Source organism: Gymnoscopelus braueri, assembly GCF_963280865.1.
Source record: "Gymnoscopelus braueri genome assembly, chromosome: 2".
Classification (NCBI taxonomy): Eukaryota; Metazoa; Chordata; class Actinopteri; order Myctophiformes; family Myctophidae; genus Gymnoscopelus; species Gymnoscopelus braueri.
In genome coordinates, this window is record NC_137604.1 from 50,377,013 (window position 1) to 50,399,895 (window position 22,883).

General features: G+C 41.3%; 1 protein-coding gene across 1 annotated transcript in view; it reads left to right on the forward strand.

The window, feature by feature from the left end:
• The window catches only part of LOC308074692 (myosin-10-like), an 87,938-nt gene that overhangs the window by 56,762 nt on the left and 8,293 nt on the right, over nt 1-22,883 (forward strand). Inside the window, exons 17-37 of the mRNA XM_080414197.1 lie at nt 1,531-1,645; nt 4,018-4,211; nt 5,185-5,306; nt 5,409-5,478; nt 5,705-5,865; nt 6,762-6,870; nt 7,645-7,776; nt 8,536-8,742; nt 9,279-9,416; nt 10,065-10,188; nt 10,913-11,084; nt 14,150-14,362; nt 15,316-15,460; nt 15,912-16,118; nt 16,309-16,413; nt 17,737-17,889; nt 18,814-19,062; nt 19,666-19,878; nt 20,917-21,129; nt 22,064-22,225; nt 22,746-22,874. Coding sequence (XP_080270323.1) covers nt 1,531-1,645; nt 4,018-4,211; nt 5,185-5,306; nt 5,409-5,478; nt 5,705-5,865; nt 6,762-6,870; nt 7,645-7,776; nt 8,536-8,742; nt 9,279-9,416; nt 10,065-10,188; nt 10,913-11,084; nt 14,150-14,362; nt 15,316-15,460; nt 15,912-16,118; nt 16,309-16,413; nt 17,737-17,889; nt 18,814-19,062; nt 19,666-19,878; nt 20,917-21,129; nt 22,064-22,225; nt 22,746-22,874 — 3,333 coding nt within the window. The remainder of the gene's footprint in view (nt 1-1,530; nt 1,646-4,017; nt 4,212-5,184; nt 5,307-5,408; nt 5,479-5,704; nt 5,866-6,761; nt 6,871-7,644; nt 7,777-8,535; nt 8,743-9,278; nt 9,417-10,064; nt 10,189-10,912; nt 11,085-14,149; nt 14,363-15,315; nt 15,461-15,911; nt 16,119-16,308; nt 16,414-17,736; nt 17,890-18,813; nt 19,063-19,665; nt 19,879-20,916; nt 21,130-22,063; nt 22,226-22,745; nt 22,875-22,883) is intronic.

Below are 22,883 nucleotides of genomic sequence, written 5' to 3' on the forward strand. Positions count from 1 at the left end.
ACCCAAAATGATATGTATTTGGCCGTGGACTCCCATCTCAGAATATTTTGTTCCAGGGACCCCCAGGAGGAAAGATTTGAGTTACAAATATTTGTTTAAAAAATATATATATATTCAAAGATTTGCACAAAATGTTCACGATCTTTCAAAAATTGTATGGCTGCTATTTTTGAATAGCCAAATAAATCTAAAGTGACACACATGCGTTCCCGGATTGAATGGGTTAAATCTCAGAGGAGGACATACTGTAAATCACATCTCAGAGGAGGACGTACATCACAGGTTAAATCTCAGAGGAGGACATAAACGCATGGTGCGTTGTTTGCCGTCTTTCTCGAAAACATACAGGGCAAATCTTTCGCTGCCTCATTCCGATGGAGTGCATTGGTTTCACTCTGAATTGAACTGAGAAAGTCAAGTCATGACTCCTTTGATGTTAAAAAAGACAAGACCTTGGATTTTGGCCAAGAAAGTCTGGTCTAATGGACTTAACTTTGGCAATGTTGTCTGGTCTGCATCCGATATGAATTTATCTTATGCAGTATGCGGAAACATTTCAGGTCAGGTTTTCCTAAAAAGTTTCCATTGGTGGAGGTCATCAAAAAGCCACCTTCCCGACAGCCATTAGGACTATAATCAATGTTATCGTAATGCCAAATGTCCCTCATTACTGTGTCTATTACTGTTATCTATCAAACAAATTCCTGGACATGCATATGCTATAATTCATCCACTGATTATTTTGCGTACATGAACTGAACTGAACTGTATTTTATGTCCAGAGTAACACATGCAGTAGACATTTCGACCACATTCCTTAAACCCATGTTTTAATGGATATCAGAAGATTTAAACTGAAAGCAGGAGTCACAATCCATAGTTGGAATGCTATATACCTAAAATATGCTATAAACCTCATAAATATTGTAGACCAGGGGTTTTCAACGTCTGAGACAGTGGGCCTCCGTTCACACAAAGCTTCCTTAGACAATGAAAATGCATCACTTTCAGCTGATAATTCAAATAAAAGTTTGTTGTACCACTGGCAAGTTTAAGCTCACGCACGTGCATGAATGTTCTAGATAACCGTGCATACTGTAAGAGTGCGCTTAAGGATAGTGGAAGTAAGGAAAATGTAAGTAAGACCCAATTTAACAGTGGTGAAAAGTAACTAAGTACATTTACTTAAGTACTGTACTTAAGTACACTTTTGAGGTATTTGTACTTTACTGGAGTATTTCCAATTTTCAATACTCAGTACTTTTACTCCACTACAATTTTTTGAAAACTTTAGTTACTAGTTACTTTTTTGTTTTTGATTATTATTACTAAACATACATTAACGACTTCAGCCCTATATACATTTCGGCCATTTGAAAATATGGCCATAAAATAAAAAATTTGAGTACTTTTTCAACCACTGCATTTTACTATACTAAATGTTTATATCTGTTGCATTAACTTTGTGAACACTCCCCTGCAGAGTTTTATTTGTGTTTTAAGGTTTTTTGTGTCACATCTCTGTTCTAGGTGGACTACAAGTCTGATGAATGGTTGATGAAGAACATGGACCCACTAAATGACAACGTGGCCACACTTCTCCACCAATCTACTGACAAGTTTGTGCAAGAACTGTGGAAAGATGGTAAGAGCCTACTACTTACCCATCACCTTAATAACAATATCTTCAAAGACATTTTGTCAGTAGATGCAGTGAGGAATCAGTTTTTTAATAACACAGTAGGGCTGCACGATCACAACTAAAATGATCCTCCTGATTATTTTGCGGAATATTGTAATCTCTGTGATTTTGTTGTTATTCTGTGAGCCTGATGGTTATGGTTATTAATCCTTGTGTAATGTGAAGAGGCGAGGCCAAGGTGCAAGGACATCATAAAATGTTTCGATTAATTTTACAATAATATAATTGTGAAATTTAAATGAAAGATATTTGATTAATTAGAATTAATTGTGCAGCCCTGTAAAAGTGAATCATCATGTACGATTAATTAATCAGCTTTGTCAGGTATACAAGCAGGTTGATAAGTTAGTTTGAAACTAACATACTAAACAACTGCATACTGTATATCCGGGCCAGGATATCTCCTCATGTTAACGTCATCCACCTCCCATTCCCTGTCTCTCTCTCTGTGTTGTAGAGATTCAGACCATTCAAAGGGCTTCATTCTATGACAATGTCACTAGCCCTGATGAGCCAGAAGGTGAATGACTGGGCCGTGCTGTTGGCAGACCTGGGCCAAAATTAGTAGCTGAATCCAATTGGGAAAAATGAAACAAAAATATACACAATGTTACGTTTATTAAAATGAACCCTCAGTGATCCCTTTCACGGGTCAAACTGTTCAAATACTTGTTCAAATACCCTCACTATTGTGAGCGCTCCCCAAGCAAGTCAGCTACTATTTCTGAATAAGTATTTTTGCCCAGATCTGGCTGTATGTTCCATGCTTCAGCCGGTGCTGTCTGTCTTAGCTGCAGACGCTCCCATTCGCTTCTAGGCTGCATGTCTCAGCCACCAGTGGTAGTGACTAGTCATTCAAATAGATCTAATAACAGTTAGGCTAAAGAATAGTTCAAGTAGCTACCTTTACTTCTTAAAAACCGGCAATTACTCTGTAATGAAAAGTAATAAAAACTGTTGTTTCAATACTCGCAGGGCCTGGAGTGGGGGGCTGGAATGGACTTGGTGTGGTCAAAAACCTCAAAGCAAGCAATTCCAAGATCTAGTGCAGCTTTCCTCAGCTTTCACAGCTTGTTGAAAGTATTGTATTCCCTCCATTGAGCCTATATTTACCCATAAGTGAATTAAAGATTTTAAGCTAGACTGAAGAAAGATTAATGGCTTTAAATTCCCGCCTTTTTTATACAGTAGCGGGAAATTGGAACCACATGTCCAACTGGGTGTTTGTTCTGGCTGAGCTCTGAACTTATACTGTACGTCTGGGCACTTAGTTGCGCACCGGTGTCTCGCACCGATATAATAGCTGATCTACAAGCTCACAGCACATCATGACGTGATGCATTGTGTGGCTTGTAGAGCTGTTATTTTCGGTGTGTGACACCGGCACGACTACAAAGTATAAATCAGGCTTCAGGCATCCATGCAGAGGACCCAGGCTGTGTCCATCTCCCGAGTAAATGTGGAAATTGAAAGATATCCCAGTAGTTTACGACTCACTGGAACACTCCATAGGTGTAATTTAGCTGATTTGACGTTGATAAATGGCCAGTGTTGACTTGTAGAAAAAACAAAGGTCTGTTTTCAAAGTCTCATGTCATAATTGCTTTCTTAACGTCTGCCGTATAAACCTTGTCAGACCTTGGCTCCGAATCATGGTCATGCAAAAAATATTTTTGTGTGTGTGGTGGGAATTTGCCTCAGTCCTGTAACTGAAGCCCACAAAGATAAATTAACATTTATATCTGGAATAAGGACTGTATTACTGTCAGATCATGCTAGATTCATTGTTTGCACAGGGGATGGAAACACAATGACATAAGGATTTTTAGTTTCTTAAAGCGTGACAATCTATTTTATACAGAATGTTAATCCTGTAAATAATACCTATTGCCTTTTTGGAGGAACGTGTACCTTCTTTTTAAAGGAAATGGTCTCAAGCCTAGACCCTCCCCCAAGAAAAGGAGGCATATAAATTCTTAAAATAAACGATTCTTAATGTTTATAACAGAATAGATGAGTAAATTAGATTAAATGAGAATTGAGGCCTTTCCTTCAGCTCCACAATCCAAGCATGCATTTACAGTAGATGTACTGTAGGGATGCAACCCACCCTCTCTCCGCAGTAGTTAATGGATAGATGTGGAATCTTTAGATTTTTTAGAAGGCTTTTATTGTATCGTTCTCATCCATCTACATGTGTTCATGTTCCCACATTATTCCAGCCTCTTGCTGGCTGCTGCTTTTCCTACCATGACTCTCCTCTCCCCACAGAGACTTATCACTGCTCTAACCCATCTCTCTCTTCCCCGTGCCAGTGGATCGCATTGTGGGCCTCGACCAGGTGGCAGGGATGAACGAAACGGCATTCGGATCCACTTACAAGACCAAGAAGGGCATGTTCCGCACGGTGGGCCAGCTCTACAAGGAGTCCCTCACCAAACTCATGGCCACACTCAGGAACACTAACCCCAACTTTGTCCGATGCATCATCCCCAACCACGAGAAGAGGGTGCGGATCGACTTATTGTACTTTTGGGTGTTATTTTATTTACTAGAGTCAAGTATTATTGTTACTGACAAAGCTGGATGATTTATTGATACAATACTAGCTTTGTGATGAGACTGTCGTCTGTGATTTTAGGTGATTTCTTTTTTATGTAGTAGCTGGTCTTGAAGGCTGCATTATAGTAAAGTGATACAATTTTCTGAATTTATATGACAGTTTTTTGCTCCCCTTGAGCAAGGCACTGAACGCCTAACTGCTCCCTAGGCACTGTTAAGTAGATATCCACTGCTCATTATATAGTTAGGATTGCTTTCTCAAAATGTCCCTGTGTGTAAATATCTTCTGATAACCATTAACACATTCACTGCCAGGGGCTTTCTGGCAGGTAGCTTCTGCCAGCATTTTTAAGCATTCTGACTAATTTTTCAAGAACCACAGAATATTTATCTCCAGTATGATCGATCCCCTGATGGTTGCTAATCACAGAGGAAATCACTGTGCTTCCGTTCTCTTGTTAGACCCAGTTGAAAATAGCATGTTTCGCCCCAAAATACATAGTATATCGGGAGCCGAGATACAGGATTTTAAAGTAATAAGTTAACCAGGAAGTGAATGGAGCAGTAAATCTTCGGATCACGTTATCTTGGGTTCTGGTGTGTGGCTTTTAAGTGGCCTGAATTGTAAAGGTTTGTCCCAGCAGGTCTCAGTTCATAGCTTCTTTGCATTTTGTAACAGTAGTAGAATGTTCATTGACCATTCCAACCAATCCATGCTTTTATGCAGAATGCTTGTCTTATAAATAGAAACTGTAAGTGTACAGTGCTGTAGTTTGCAGAGCCTTGTTTGAATATTACATAACCGGAGAGCAAAAATAATGCTTTTCTAATGTCTTTTTAATGTCTGTCTGTCTGTCTGTCTGTCTGTCTGTCTGTCTGTCTGTCTGTCTGTCTGTCTGTCTGTCTGTCTTCTCCCTCAGGCTGGTAAACTGGAGCCCCACCTGGTCCTGGACCAGCTGAAGTGTAATGGCGTTCTAGAGGGGATCCGCATCTGCAGACAGGGGTTCCCCAACCGCATAGTCTTCCAGGAGTTCAGACAGAGGTGACATGACAGAAACTGCTAAAGCCTTTGTCACAAACATCTTTTTTATTATTCTTTTATACACGTAATTTTGCATTTACATTAGTGTTCTCTGATATTCAGATATGAGATCCTGACGCCCAACGCCATCCCCAAGGCATTCATGGATGGAAAACAAGCCTGTGAGAGAATGGTATTGATTTATGCTTTCCTGTCTTGAAACTGCTGAGGCAGCAACGCCATTGTTTTTTCAGCTGAACTGCAGAGTTTGTGTACATGTTCAGTTTACTTCAGCTCAATAATTTTAAATTACATTGATGGGGCTTTTGTTCTCAATTGTTTCATAATAGGTTTATTGATTCATTGTATTCATTGTATTGATTCATTTTCTAACTTATTTTTTTTAATTTTTTATCTAGATCAGAGCCCTGGAGCTGGATCCTAATCTATTCCGCATCGGCCAGAGTAAGATCTTCTTCAGAACTGGGGTTCTGGCCCACCTGGAGGAGGAAAGAGACCTGAAGATCACTGACATCATCATTTACTTCCAGTCCGCCTGCCGCGGTTATTTAGCACGAAAGTGAGAATCATCTCTGCTTATATCTTTTTTATTGCCTCACATCGAGTGGAAGTCGACAACTTGGTTGCATCTACATGCTATCTGCCGTCTGACATGTACAGTATAGAAGCAGTGTTACAGTATCATTCTATCCAGACTCTTTTGGCTCTTACATCAGTGTCCTGTCCTACCTACATAACTAATCGGGTCAGATTTTTTCTGTACCTGCACATTTTCCCAACACATTTTCTTTGGGGACCCATGTTTGAATATATATATTTTGTTCATCAACAGTTTTGCACAGTGTTTGCCATCAAAGACCTTGCAGACAAACTGTTCTGTTACGACGCAGTTTTGATTTTGACAGCACATTTTGATTTAGTTTTAGTCATAGTCTTTTGAATAAAATTCCATTTAGTTTTAGTCATGTTTGAAATGTTTTAATTTTTGTCTAGTTTCAGTCGACTAAATATAAGATTATAGTTGATTAAATGTACAGTTGATTTGGCGACTAAAATGTATTTTGGTGGGCCTTGATGGTGTCGTAATGGCTTGGTTGCATGCTGAGAATAGCCGATTTACAAGCTCACGACGTGTCGCAGCGCAACGCGTTGTGAGCTTGTAGATCTGCTATTTTCAGAGCGCAAGACCCGAGCGCAACCAAACATAAAATGACTTGTCTTTTAGTTCTACTGCATCTCTTCTCCACTCGTCCCTCACTAACATTTTAATAGTTTTTATTTGTTGAGGAAATTGTCAATATATTCAGTCTTAGTTTTAGTCATCGTAGCTTAGTTTTTATTTAGTGTTTATTTCGTTTTCGTCAGCGAAAAAAGGTAGTCGACAAACATTTCTCGTCATAGTTTTAGTGGACGAAATCAACACTGTTATGACGGTTCCATGTTCTCTCTCCTCAGGGCCTTTGCTAAGAAGCAACAGCAGCTGAGTGCCCTGAAAGTCCTCCAGAGGAACTGTGCTGCCTACTTGAAACTACGTCACTGGCAGTGGTGGAGGCTGTTCACCAAGGTGAGAACAGTATGCTACATACAGATTGAGAAACCCTACCCCAAGGGACATGAGAGCAAGATGGTCACTGTGTGAACACAACCCATAGCTGTTCAAGTCTCTATAGTACCTCTTATCTACTTAAAACATCAGATTGTAGATCCACCATTTTGGCTTTTATTTTTATTTTTATATACGGTATGTTTAAAGATGCCCAAAATAGGGACGCCAGATTGAAAGTGGTTAAGATGTAGGCTGTGGATTGTGCGTTTTCTTTTATGTATCTTTGCTGGGCGCTCATTCTTTTATGTGTCTCATTATGAGGTGTTATCGTCTTGTTATGAGGTGTTGTTTTTTATGTTTGTTCTTATTGTAGTCATCATTAAGACTTTCCAGATTTCTTTCTCTAATTCTTTCCACAAATTTTATTATTTGTGGTCAAGCCTGCTGGGTCTTCAAAAGCAGGTGTGCATAGTTTTTTGGTATTTTCTGTGAAACTACATAGATTTTTTTATTTAAGTTCCTCTGTAAGGTTGACGTGGTAAAAGTTATAATTGATTTTATTAAATTACATTAGATTAATTTTATTTGAGACCCTAGTGGGAACTGTACTTGGTGAAAATGTTCAAGTGCAAACCGAGAGATGGTCACAGCTTGTCACAGATTGTTCTCTTTGAAGCACATGCCAAACTACAGAGTAATGTACTGCAGTGCATTTTTGCGTTCTTCTTGCGTTTATCACATGTATTTAATTCCAACGTTCATGAATGTGTCTTTTTGTATTGTTTCTTCCAGGTGAAGCCGCTTCTGCAGGTCACCAGGCAGGAGGAGGAGATGCAGGCTAAAGACGAGGAGTTGGTCAAGGTGAAGGAGAACCAGACGAAGATGCAGAATGAGATGGTGGACATGGAGAGGAAAGGCCAACAGGTTAGCCTCAACTCTACTAACGACCTTTTTGCTGCGTGTCTCTCCCCGCATCTCTCTCCCTCTTTCCTGTCTACCTTCACTTAAAAAACGATCAATAAAAGCAAAAAAAATCTTAGAAGTCAATGGGGCTTGAATCAGGCTGAAACCTTGCCCACATCCGTTATCATATGTCACAGATACATCATAGATATGTCATAGATGACTGATGTCACAGGCTGGCCACATAAGGTCAGAGATCCATATTGGAAGCCATGCCGTTCCCATGTGGCTCCCAAGATCCACATGATTAGATTTTTCTCTAAAGACTTGCCATTCCAACCATTTTGTACTTTTTCTCTTATTTTGTCCGATTTTCATGTACAGTATGTTGTCAACTTGGCTACAGTGCCATTTGGTATTTAATGTCAAAATGTGGAAAAACTGTGTTTGCTTTACTTCAGAAATTCTATGATGGCTGTAATATGCATTATGGCACCTCACTCCTTTTCGTAATATGCTGCGTAATAACCATAGATGTGTATAATAACCTATATACTGTATATCATTATAGCTACAACTCATGTGTGAAATTTGAGGTATGAACCATTAATTTGAGACTTTGGATTAATTCAGTAGTTCTCAAAGCGGGGGTCCAGTGACCCTCAGGGTTCCTTGAGGCTGTTCTAAATGGACCCTTACAGGTCCGTAACTCTGAGAGTTATGGAGTTTAGGTTTGAGAACCACATAGGATTCATGTTATATTGTTGCGCTGCTCCACAGCTTCTGGAGGAGAAGAACATCCTCGCAGAGCAGCTCCAGGCAGAGACGGAACTGTTTGCTGAGGCCGAGGAGATGAGAGCCCGTCTGGCCGCCAAGAAGCAGGAGCTAGAGGAGATCCTCCACGACCTGGAGTCCAGGGTAGAGGAGGAGGAAGAGAGGAACCAGGGCATGCAGAACGAGAAGAAGAAGATGCAGTCACACATTCAGGTCTATATTTATGTGTTTACGTATATCAGTGTTGATTTTGACAGCAAATTTTTATTTAGTTTTAGTCATAGTTTTTTTAATCAAATTATTATTTTAGTCACCTGAAATGTTTTACTTTTAGTCTAGTGTCTTTTTGGCGGGCCGTGATGGCATCGAAATGATTTTCACTTAGCTGCATGCCAAAAATAGCCGATCTACAAGCTCTCAACGCGTCGCGCTGCGACGCGTTGTGAGCGGCTATTTTCGGTCTGTTACACCTGCAAGCATCTCTCCTGATTGGTAATGGCACGCATACGCCCAGGGAATTCTATTTGAAACAGGTTGAAATGGCAACTTTTGGGTGTCAACCCGAAATAGTAACAGGGCATTTGTTTTGGCACTTGCTGTGTGAGAAAAGTAATATGACATCAACATTGTCAGTATTGTCCATCAAATAATGCCGTTGCTGAGCGACATCTCTTTTCCGTAGGCATTTTAGCTATGATGGTAAATGTGTGTGTGTGTGTGTGTGCGTGCGTGTGCGTGCGTGTGCGTAGGACCTAGAGGAGCAGCTGGATGAGGAGGAGGCTGCCAGACAGAAGCTGCAACTGGAGAAGGTCACAGCTGAGGCCAAAATCAAGAAGATGGAAGAGGACATCTTGCTGCTGGAGGACCAGAACTCCAAGTTTCTCAAGGTCAGAGGGCTATAGGTAGACACGAAGATAAACTATGATGAGCCGAGCAGTTGTCAAAAAAATTATGCACGACGAGGCTAAATTGCCTCTATGGAATGCATTCTCTTCCGATAACTACACAGTTCAGAGTGGATTGTTTCACTTACAGTATACCATTGGCAACGATTGAATATTAATATTTTGCAATGCCAAATGTGTGTTGGCACTGTCTTCATTGACGTTGGAATAAAGAGTACAGTACCAGCTGAGTCAATCAACTGACTATAATAGTCACATCTTTTACCATAATATCAACCAACAGATATCATGTTTTGTGTTTCAAAAAATCTTGAATCCTATATTGAAATCCATGTTGTTTTTAAGGATATTGTTGCTAATGTTAAAGGACGACTTCACCCATTTTCAACCTATCTTCATATAAAAAATGGTACCATATTATCATGAGCATTAGTGAGGACCAATTATATGAAGATATGTTGAAAATGGGTGAAGTCGTTCTTTAACCTAAATAACCATTAATGCAGTGCAATTTCTATTATGCATATCGATACAGAATGGTGATGGACCACAGTATAACTATGACAAACTAGAATATTCTCTCGTAGCTTGTGTTTCTTTTTTCATCGTCTCCATTGGTTTTCCCATCAGGAGAAGAAGTTGATGGAGGACAGGATCAGTGAGGTGACCACCCAGCTGGCAGAGGAAGAGGAGAAGGCCAAGAACCTGGGCAAGATCAAAAACAAGCAGGAGATGATGATGGTTGACCTGGAAGGTAGGTCCTGTGGGGCCACCTTTTGGCCCACCTTTTGATTGACCTTTGACCAGATTTACTCAGGGATAACCCTGCGTCACCAGGCTTTTCGTAGTACCCGTGAAAAGCCTGGTTTTCATTCCGAAATAAGCAATGTGATCCGGTCTAGAACCCGCCTTCCATATTCGGTAATTTTCCCATAGTTTTCCGTCTTCTACTCAGGGAAACACAATTAAGAGCATAAAATGAATGAAGGAACGGCACAGCCATGTTTATTTAAAGAAGAAAGTATCCTGTAAGGCATGCGTTGAACCCAGCCTAGTAGTTCTACAACTTTGCCAGTCAAGGAATTAAAATTATCCAAATATATCTGTGTTGGTTCTCTCTCCAACATCACAGTTTGAAAGCAGCCCTGAAATAGTGGGATACAACAAAGTACATAATAGTCCAGCTCTAGGACACTCAAACCTGACTGTTAATGGGTCTTGATTGTCGATGAGTCCCTAAGCAACCAATCTGATTACTGCAGGTTGTGTCAGGCTTACTGTTTGTCACTCAGTGTCCTGTATGCGGCACTGTGACCCCTCCATGCTGCATTATGTGTATGATTTTGACTAGTTCTACTCCACTGATGAAGATTACATTAAAAGTAAAATGTAGAAGAAAAACGTTTTTTCTTCTGTATAACATCCACATCATGGATGTTTAGCAATCTAACTCTTCCCCCATGGTGTACGACACGTAGAGCGCCTGAAAAAAGAGGAGAAGACCCGACAGGAGCTGGAGAAAGCCAAGCGTAAGCTGGATGCTGAGACCACAGACCTCCAGGACCAGATCGCTGAGCTGCAGGCCCAGATAGAAGAACTGAAGATCGCACTGTCCAAGAAGGAAGAGGAACTACAGGCTGCTCTGGCCAGGTAAAGTCTAATGTGGACATTTCAAGACTAGTACATGCTTTTGTCACTCAATAAAAATTACGTATCTTCAACTGATTTGTGCAGGAAAAACAAGATGGTCAGCAAAACTATGTTATTTTTGTTGAGCTATACCAGATTGCAACAAGTTATAAACAATGTCCCTTTCACACTGAATGCGGCAACGGCAAGGCATATCAGGTGTGTTTCTAACAGCTCGTTGTAGGTACAGTAGGTAGGCAATATGTGAAGTGTATGATAAACATATAGTTTTGTTATGTGTTCCCCCTCTGTAGCTCAACACACCTATTGTAATCAAGTTTCTTAACCCATTAAAACCAGGAAAGCATCTCTATCATGTTAGATTTGAACAACTTTAACCATATTTGATACTTTGGCTATTCAAAAATAGCAGATATACAAGCTCATAGCACGTCACTTCGTGCCGCGCTATGAGCTTGTATATCTGCTATCTTTTTTAAATTGTGAAAACTTGTGCAAATCTTTGAATATATATATTTTTTTAAAGCAAACATTTTAAACTAAAATCTTTGCTTATGGGGGTCCCTGGAACAAAACACTTTCAGATGGGGGTCTGCAGCCAAATGCATATCAATTTGGGGGTCCTTGACATGAAAAAGTTGGAGCACCACTGATATAGTAACATACGTTTTTCAGAAAACTGTTAGGATTTAGAACACATTTGTAGAATCTGCCTCAGGTCTTAATGGGTTAATTGAAGTAATGAGGTATAGTTCTCTTACAGAATATTTAGCAGACGTTGTAATGTATTGAAGTTGTCCCGCTAGAACTCTGCCTACTGTCTGAAACTCCACTGCTACTCAGCGGCACAAACAGCACAACGCACATTCAGTGTGAAAGGGCTATTAGGGGGGGGGGGGGGGGGGGGGGGGGTTGATGTGAATGAATCTTCCCTATGCACTATCAATATAATTTATATTCCATTCCCATGAATTGCACACACAAACAAAAACACCCACACACGAATACTTTAATTTATTTATCCTCTGCACTCTGCAGAATTAACACAGCTGCACAGTGCAGCAGTCCAGCTTTAAAGGCCTATACACACCAATGTGTTGTCGAGAAGCATCTGTGCCCGTTTATCCGTATTTTGTGCAGTGTGTCATAGTTGCAGCTATTCAGGTCAGACAAAACAGCTTGGAATGTGGAGGCCTTAAAACCCATCAGTTTAGCTCTCTCTTTCTCCATCCCTCCTCATCTCCTCCCTCTCTTATTTTCTATCACTCTTTATCTCCCTCTTTTTAACCAACCGTCAATAGGAGCAAGCCACTATACTCGCCCTCCCCTGAAACCTTTCATCTTTGCCTCAGCCGTGTAGTAATTGAAGTTCTCTGTCCAAGGCCCTACCATACTTTTTCCACGGAACCGAGGAGGGAATAGAAGAAAAGAAAAAATCTGCCTTGATGAATCGACGGGTTGAGATTTTTATGTGTTTTGAAGAGTGTTTGATTAAGGAAAACGTTGCCAGCCATGGCTCTAGAAGCCCTGTATCCTCGCTTAATGATGAAACCATCAAACTGCTGTGCTGGCCAAGTATCACCTCAGTTTACGTCTTGCTTTTATTGAACTCAATTCACCCAATTCATCATACATTGGAAAGATTGACGGACCCGTCTGGTGTCAAGTTGAATATTTTCCTCTTTAGCTCACATAAGTGCAAATACAAATAAGTTAACACCAGCTGTGGAGGTCGTTCCAGTGAAGGTTAGTTGATCACGCCGTTGACACGGTGGTCAGCAGCTCCTCCTGAGACAGACTGAGCTTAATGTCCCGATTGCGTACTGTACGTTAATGTCCAGGCTGCGTACTGTACGTTAATAGAAAACTGGCAGGTCCTGGTGGCTCAGCCAGTTAGTGCACAGACCCTCACCCGCTTGTGAGCACCAAGACCAGGGCTTGAATAAGACCACTGTCTTGTCTTGTCTCTCCCCTCTCTGCCCTTGGTTTCTTCATTATCTACACTGACCTAAAACCTGAAATAAAACCTAAAATGAAAAAAATCACAAAAAGAAAAAACTGCCTCTCCACAATTTTACATAGTAAAATCAACATTTAGCTCCATATAATTGTGCTTCCTTGGCCATTCTGACATGGTTTATTTTACATTAATTAGGCTATTCGAGTTTGCTAAGAGTCAGTGCCTATTATTGCAGCCATTGCTGAATTAATAATACAGTATTAAGTCAGCAATGGCTACAGTAAGAACATTTTCGGCAATTTAAACCATAAGACTTCCAATGCATTTGTCCAAAAGGATTTAACTTCCAATGCATTTGTCCAAAAGGATCTACCATAACTAAATTAAGTGGGGAAGTGCCTCATAATGCTGTTGGAGGGAGTCTAATGTGTCCGCACTGCCAGTAACTACAAATATGCAGCCTCATCATTATGGCCACTTTCTTAGTGAGAGAGAGAGATGAAGAAAACACACATCACACACATCGTTTGGTATGTGCTTATGCACAGTTGAGTTTACCACACTGCCACCCTGTGTGGACTGTTGGCCTGTCACCTCACGACAGTTCCAACATGAACATTCTGGTGTACAAACATGCGTCATTTTAAATCTACATGTTGAATTATCTGTGGCCACTACACAAATACAAATTTAATCTTGCCTTGTCATATACAGGCTTAATTTTAGACAGAATAAACTGCTTCTCTTGAATTATCACAACCTGTAAATTGACACTCGGCAATTGACAGAGAATGTGACAAAAAATATAAAAAAGAGGCAAAACATTTGGAAGGCGTTGTGATCTTGTAGATCTGCTATTTTCACAATATTCATCTGTGGAACCGAATCAAACAAAATATAATGCCTCAACTCCTACATTCCAAGTGCTTATCAGGTTGGGGGGTCCCCAGTTCAAATATGATTATTTTGGGGGGTCCCCAGTTTTTGAGGCGCACAGCCTGAAAAGGTTGAGAACCACTGCTTTAGGAGATCGGTTGAACAAAATGTAATATAATAATTTATACTGAAGCATAATGTGCATCTCTTTGTATCTTTGTACCACCAGGGGGGACGACGAGTCAGCCCAGAAAAACAATGCCCTGAAGCAGGTCCGTGAGCTGCAGGCCCAGCTGTCTGAGCTCCAGGAGGACCTGGAGTCAGAGAAGATGTCCCGAAGCAAAGCGGAGAAGCTCAAGAGGGACCTGAGCGAAGAGCTGGAGGCTCTGAAGACAGAGTTGGAAGATACTCTGGACACCACCGCAGCCCAGCAGGAGCTCAGGTACTGCCTCGGTGTGTTGGTGGGAAGAATGTGGTGTGTGTCGGACGGAATACGATGGAGAGAGTGACAGGAAACACAAAAATTTCATTTTTGTGTTTTGTGTTTCATCAGTAGTTCTCACACTTTCAAGATTGTTAGAAAATTTACAAAAATAGCACATGCTGTGAGCTTGTACATCTGCTATTTTTGAACATTTAAAAAAAATGACAGGAAACTAAAAAAATGCCTTCTAAATCAGTAGTTCTTCTCACACTTTCAAGATTTTTCTAAAATGTTCAAAAATAGCAGATGTGCAAGCTCGCATTGCGGCACGAAATGACACGCTGTGAGATTGTACATCTGCTATTTTTGAACATTGTTGAAACATCGAAAATGACACAGACACAGTTTTAATGGGTTAAACATGCATCTAACTTGGCCGGACATTAACCACATGAACCCTGTCATAATAATAGGCAAACATTTGGCGGAAATAGGCTAACATTCTGTGAAAATGGCAGATCTACAAGCTCACAACAACGCGTCACATAGTGGCACTATGTGAGCTTGTAGATCAGCTATTTCCGCTATTTGACGTTGCAATGTATATATAGGGTTCAGGTGGTTATCACTGTAAGATTAGCAAAAGGTGAAAGCTATTGCTGTTCACTAATCGGCTATCCCTATTGATTGGTTGATAATTCTATCAATCAATCAATTTTTACTTTTATTAGTCAAAAATGTAAACAGCACGAGGTACAGTCATACATTCAGGCTAAAAGGATAACACAAAAACGTCCTTGGACTTGTTTCCATTGTGGTCCTATAATACTTTCACCATTGCCAAGTAGACTAGCTGAGGAGTTTTGGATGATTTTTAGCTGACAGGCTCATAAAAAAACCTGAAACTATATCTATATTGTGTTGAGAATGTGTTCTACCATGTCTCGGTCTGTACGCCCCCCCAACTACAGGACAAAGCGCGAGCAGGAGGTGGCTGAGCTGAAGAAGGCGATAGATGAAGAGACCAAGAACCATGAAGCCCAGATCCAGGATATGAGACAGAGACATGGCACCGCTCTGGAGGAGCTGTCTGAACAGCTAGAACAGGCCAAGAGGGTGGGTCTTATTTTATACATTCATTACTTACACTTGCCTGTCGCTTCTGTCACTCTTGAGCCAGGCTCAGTTTATAGGAGCTTTAATTTTGTATCTCTTTGTCTTAATGAAGTATTGGCACATTGAACAACTACTATAAACTAGGGCTGCAACTATTGATTCTTTTTTTTAAATCAATTCATCTATTGATTACTTTATGCTCCGTCGGACAATGGTGTCGTCTACAAATTAAGAATATTGCCATTTGTGAAAAAAGAAATTTACCTTTTTGAAATGTTTTGCCTATAATGACCCAAAGAAGGGATAAATTATTAAGCGATTATTTCATAAAATGATCGATTATCGATAAAAAAAAAAAAAAGAGATTCGTTTGATTAACTATTATTCTATACAATCCTATCATAAACAGTCAGACACCCAATCCTCATAAACAATGTCTTGTTCCCTGCAGTTCAAGTCCAACCTGGAGAAGAACAAGCAGTGTCTGGAGAGCGACAACAAGGAGCTGAGCTGCGAGGTGAAAGGACTGCAGCAGGCCAAGTCGGAGGCGGAGTACAAGAGGAAGAAGCTGGAGGCTCAGCTCCAGGAGTTCATGGCCAGGGCCACCGAGGGAGAGAGAGCCAAGGGAGAGCTGTCTGAACGCTCACACAAGCTACAGGTATAGAGGCGCTTTCATCCAAACATGCTACAGTAGGACACTGGCTCTCAACAGTCTGGTACCACCAGACTGACTACGTTAGCTATCATCAACCAACCAGTCTAGCATAATGTTAGCTAACGATTGATGGGGACTTGAGAGAGATGATTTTCCCAGTATTCTCACTATTCTGATTCATTTGTCTTGGCAGACGGAGTTGGAGAACGTGGCTGCCTTGCTGGAGGAGGCGGAGAAGAAAGGTATCAAACTGGTCAAGGATGTGGGCAGCCTGGAGAGCCAGCTTCAGGACACACAGGTAACCATGTTCTCCCTCTGCCAGTACAGGAGCTGCATCCCTGCACAAACCTAGAAAATAGTCCATTTGCACATTACATGTCGTTGCTGTCGGGCAGAAAGCTCTTATCTCCATATTTTAACTTTTTGTGTTTTTTCATAAACTAAGGCCTTACTACAGGGGTCTTCAACGTTGGACCCCTAGCTGAGAGAGAGATGAAGCAGGGACCCCCTCTATATTGTATAAAATTGTGTTGCAGATTAAACCTTTTCCCCTCTACACTAAACCTCTTTGCCAAAAATAGCCGATCTACAAGCTCACAGTGAGCTTGTAGATCTGCCATTTTTTGGCTGAAGTTCTCCTCAGAAAAGGGATGCTAGGGTTCAAGTGGTTAATGTAAAAAAAAGAATCATATCACACAAAGATTTGGCGGACCCCCTGTAGTAACTCTGAGGACCCCCTTGGGGTCCCGGACCCCCTGTTGAAGACCCCTGCCATACTAGATCATACTTCAGCATTAAGTACAAAAGTAGCAGATCCACAAGCTCCAAACACGGTCTAGCTTGTTACTTTTGCTATTTATGAATCCTGAAAAGTAACAGTTTTGGACATAATTATGAGGTTTCCACCCGACAGAGACGATATCATCACTGTCTGCTGTTTTTGCTACTTTTGCGTGAGAATATTGTACAACAAAGTAGGTCGTTCATTTATAAGGCAAGATTAAAACATTAAATGTTGAAATATGGATATACAAGGTTTTTGCCCGACAGCGACGATATTAAAAATTAATTGTTGCCATAGAGCACAGAAGTCCTGACGTCTTTCGTTCATCCCCTGGTTCGTAAAGTCATTTCTCTATGGAGAATAACATTGGGTCATCCTAGAATCGTCTCATATAAGAATTGAGGTCCAAAAATAAACAAACTGTCTCGGCGATATTGTCAGTGGGTTGACTCTGTATCGTTTATGATAGTCAGTCACTCATATTTGATACAGTCTGGCGGAAATGTTACTAATTCGGTGTTACATTAGCGTTTGTCAGTAGATGATTCATATCCATAAGAGTCAAACCGCCGGGATCATTTGTTTATTTTTGGAACACAGTTCTTATTTGACGCAATATTAAATACGTCTATGGGAATTCAGAATGGGGGGAAAAAACGCGACCCAGGTAGGATGCGTAAATTACATCAGACTTCGGTGCTCTATTCTTAACTGTGACGCACCTTTAGTTCCTTCTCTTCTTTATTGATATTCTGAGCCATATTGTTTATGCATGTGGGAGCTGATCTCATCACACATTGCTGTTCTGATTGTGTGTGTGTGTGTGTGTGTGTGTAGGAGCTCCTCCAGGAGGAGACGCGTCAGAAGCTGAACCTGAGCGGCCGCATCCGTGGGCTGGAGGATGAGAAGAACACTCTGCTGGAGCAGCAGGAGGAGGACGAGGAGGCGCGACGCAACCTGGAGAAACAGCTGCAAACACTGCAGGCTCAGGTCAGGAGTTCACAGCCAACCCCCCATTTTCTGATTACTAAAGAGCTAGAGAGACGAGGGAGACCCCTGTTACTGAACAAACACTCTATAGCAATAATTACTATCAGAATATAGAGCTATTTAGCACTTTAAAAAAATTACGTTCTGTTTTTTTGTTTTTTTTACATACTCACAGGTCATATAGGCATGCATGTACTGAAGCAAATAAACAAGGTATCTCAAACCAGTCAATGAGTGGGTAACGGGATAGACAAATATTAAGAGTGAGAAAAAAGATAAATTGAATAAGGTATGAACAACAGCACGAAAACGAAAACGAAAACAAACAACACACACACAAAGAAAAAACTAAACAAATGCACAACGTAAAATCTGGAAAAAGCGGCACTCCAAAATGAAGGATGCAAGACAGGCTCAGATGCACATTTTTATTGAGAACGCCAACCTGTTTTGGCTTCAGCCTTCCTCAGAGCAAATAATTTTTTTTTGTCTTTCTATGAAGTCATTTTCACTGTTCAGTTTACTCCATTTAGAACTGGTTACATGTACAGCAATATCACCTGTATGTGTTTTGTCCTCATTGTTGACTAAGAAATAAATCTTGTTTCCCATTGTGGTGACAGACTAGTGGGTCTCTTTATCGCTTAAAATGACTTGTCGTTTAGTTCTACTGGATCTCTTCTCCACTCGTCCCTCACTAACATTTTAGTCTAGTTTTTATTTGTTGACGAAATTGTCAAATAATTGGTCTTAGTTTTAGTCATCGTAGCTTAGTTTTTATTTCGTTTTTATTTCGTTTTCGTCAGTGAAAAAAGGTAGTCGACATTTTTCTCATAGTTTTAGTCGACGAAATCAACACTGGTTCAGTGGTCTCTTTTTCTCCGCTCATTTATCCGTCCCATCCTTCTGCCCCTTTTACTGCAGCTGTTTGAGACCAAGAAGAAGTTGGACGATGACGTGGGTGCGATGGAAGGCCTGGAGGAGGTGAAGAGGAAGCTGCAGAAGGACATGGAGCTGACCAGCCAGCGTCTGGAGGAGAAGAGCATGGCCATGGACAAGATGGAGAAGACCAAGAACCGTCTGCAGCAGGAGCTGGAAGACCTGATGGTGGACCTGGACCACCAGAGACAGATCGTCTCCAACCTGGAGAAGAAGCAGAGGAAGTTTGACCAGGTTGGGTTTTTTCCTTTTTTCTTTTGAAATGTTGTTTTTATTTTGGTCATTGTGTACACAGACAGCTTTGTCATCAGAAACACAGTATATGTTGCGACTATTTCAAGTTCAACACGTATGGAATCATTTAAATCCTTCACATATAAATGCATACAGCAACATTAACGAGCGTCAACGAGCATCCTCCCCTCTGCAGTGCTCTAAACTTAAAGTGACTGGAGTCTGTTTCATTTCTCTCTAAAATACCTTGAATATGATGGAAGACATGATTAATAATTACTGTGATTATGATAAGCTTACATCTCATATCATACACCATACACCATACAGTAAGAACTCCTATAACTTTCACCGGCAAATAATTATATTAATGAAATATATATGAAATATTAATTTCAATAAAATAAAATTGAAATAGAATAAAATGAGACATGTAAATCAGTCATCTCCACAAACATCTAGGGGTAGACAGCCTCTGTAATGATGACAGGTTCGCTTTTATCTGTTTGATGTGGTTTTCCTTGTGGCCATCTATCTCAATATTACACCATCTTTTTCAGCGTTCTAATAAATGGCCACATTGTTTGTTCCTGTGTATGCCAGATGCTAGCCGAGGAGAAGGGCGTCTCTGCGCGCTACTCTGAGGAACGCGACCGTGCGGAGGCCGAGGCCAGGGAGAAGGAGACCAAGGCCCTGTCTATGACCAGAGCTCTGGAGGAGGCCCTGGAGGCCAGGGAGGAGCTGGAGAGACTCAACAAGCAGCTCCGTGCTGAGATGGAGGACCTGATGAGCTCCAAGGACGACGTTGGAAAAAATGTATGTTACTCTTTACCACCTAAAAACTGCAAAGTACCGGTATTTCACATTACACTTGTAATGTGTTTAACTCATTAAGACCTGAGGCCGATTCTAAAAAATATTTTCTAAATCCTAACAGTTTTCTGAAAAAACGTATGGTGCTATACCAGTGGTACTCAAACTTTTTCATGTCAAGGACCCCCAAAATGATATGTATTTGGCTGTGGACCCCCATCTCTAAATATTTTGTTCCAGGGACCCCCAGAAGCAAAGATTTGAGTTTAAATGTTTGCTTTAAAAATATATATATATTCAAAGATTTGCACACATTTTCAGGAATAGCAGATCTACAAGCTCATAGTGGGCCACACGAAGTGACGCGCTATAAGCTTGTATATCTGCAATTTTTTTATAGCCAAAGTATAAAATAATGGATAACGTGGTTAAAATCTAAAATTACACAGATGCTTGCCCGGTCTTAATGGGTTAATTCACACAAAATTCTCTAAACTTTGGATCTCAAAAGACTTGTAGATTGTACCGTAACGGATTATGAAAGACACAGTTGGGGGGGGAGGAGGGAGGGAGAGAGAGAGAGAGAGAGAGAGAGAGAGAGAGAGAGAGAGAGAGAGAGAGAGAGAGAGAGAGAGAGAGAGAGAGAGAGAGAGAGAGAGAGAGAGAGAGAGAGAGAGAGAGAGAGAGAGAGAGAGAGAGAGAGAGAGAGAGAGAGAGAGAGAGAGAGAGAGAGAGAGAGAGATGTGTGTGACTTGACAGGCAGCGAGGCGAGCCGGCGAAACTCTTTCTTTGGTCGTATTCTGGTTCTTCATGTCGTAAAATCGGGGTGTTTTGAGAATATTTAAGGGCGTGTTATTTAAACGACGCTCGTTTTCAGACGTGAGATTTATCAAGGCTGGGACCCAATGTACGCTAGGATTGGCTGTGTAGGATTCGTTGATAAATGTGACGTTGGCGTACGGCCGAATATATGGAAAAATATACGCCGGTTTATACGCTGCGTTGATAAATGAGGGCCACTGTCTTTTGCTTGTTTGACAGGTCCATGAGCTGGAGAAGTCCAAGCGGACCATGGAGCAGCAGGTGGAGGAGATGAGGGTCCAGCTAGAAGAGCTGGAAGATGAGCTGCAGGCCACGGAGGACGCCAAGCTGCGACTGGAGGTCAACATGCAGGCCATGAAGGCCCAGTATGACAGGGACCTGCTGGCCAAGGATGAGCAGGGAGAGGAGAAGAAGAGGGCCCTGGTCAAACAGGTACGTAGGGAGACATTGTGTGGAATGATGCACGTGGCTGTGTTACTGTTGATACCCAAATTTGTATTTTAGAATCTACCATAAGCACACAGTAACTTCAAGAATACTCTTAACACATTTACTGCCAGAATTAAAACATTGTTTTTCATCCCCTTGCCAGCAAAACGAGCGATTTTACTGTACCTTTGAAAGTTCATGGAATATTCTCCGTGACCGCCGTCCCCGGCTCCGGCTCATTACATGCACGGGGCTGTCGTAGTATAGGAAGAAAAACAAATCCGCCCGTCGTAATCCATTGCAGAGCTTGTTTTTGCCATAAAGCAGCAGGAACGGAGATAAAGTGATTTTCCCTCAGGAAGTGAACAGGAAGTAAATTAGCTTTTATTTTTTTAAATGACCTCAATTCCGGGTCTGACATTCATAGGATAGATTACAGCGAGCTCTGGCGTAATCACTGAAAACATGTTTTTTTTAAGGACGTATATTTACATCCTTGGCAGGCAAGTGATGCATTTGAAAGGACGTAAATATACGTCCTTGGCAGGCAGCAGGGTTTACTCTCTCATGAAAGAGTCATGACATTTCTAAATCCTATTTTCCAGGTCTGCATTTTATCTAAATCGGACCCCTTTATTAGTTGGAGTCCCGCCCTCGATGTCCACTGGAACTTGATTGGCTGCATCTCTCTCTAGGTCGTTCTCGTCCCCATCCCTGATGGATGTGTTCGGCCAACAGGGTTCATTAGTCCTCATTAGTCCCTCTCATCCGTCTAGCATGGACATTTTACTGTGGGAGATGGAGAAGTTTTGAGGGGAAATAAATAAATGAAAAAGAGTGGAATCCCTGTCTGAACAACTGTTTTAGCACGGGCACTATCGCGTTCATTACTTCCTCCCCCATGACGAAGTGTGCTGGGTACATGTTCTCCATCCAGGTACGAGAGATGGAGACAGAGCTGGAGGATGAGAGGAAGCAGAAGGCACTGGCTGTGGCCGCTAAGAAGAAGCTGGAGAAGGACCTTCAGGACCTAGAGGGACAAATCGAGGCAGCTAACAAGGGCAGGGACGAGGCCATCAAACAGCTCAGGAAATTACAGGTGCAACTATAGATGGTTTGACTTTTGACAATAACGACATTTTGAGTTCCAACCCATCTTCAGGTCTGTTTCAGTAGGCCAGTACAGTCACTATGGTGAGAAAACAAAAACAACTGCTCCTTGATTATTCGATTAACCTACATGAGCAAGATTAAAAATGACTTTTTTTCTATCGATTAGTCACCCCATGGAGACTTGAATTCATGGATATTTTTTTGTTTTTGTCGCATTCCTAAGCCAATAATTTGATGACCAGCAGCGGTTCCGGTAGGAGACACAAAGAGTCTCCTTTGTGTCTCCTACCGGAACCACTAACTACCGGTCCGCTGGTCATCAAATTATTGGCTTAGGAATGCGACAAAAACTAAAAAATATCCATGAATTCAAGTCTTCCGATAGAAAAACCGGGGTGAACTATCCCTTTAAGTCGTTTTTTTGGTTCCCCGTGTGTGTTCTGTGACGTGGCTGATTCCCTGTCAGCTCAGCTGGTCTAAAATGGTGTCTCTATATCCCGGCACAGGCCCAGACAAAGGACTACCAGAGGGAACTGGAGGAGGCCAGGGCCTCCAGAGATGAGATCTTTGCCCAATCCAAGGAGAACGAGAAGAAACTCAAGACCCTGGAGGCTGAGATCTTGCAGTTACAGGAGGTACATCTG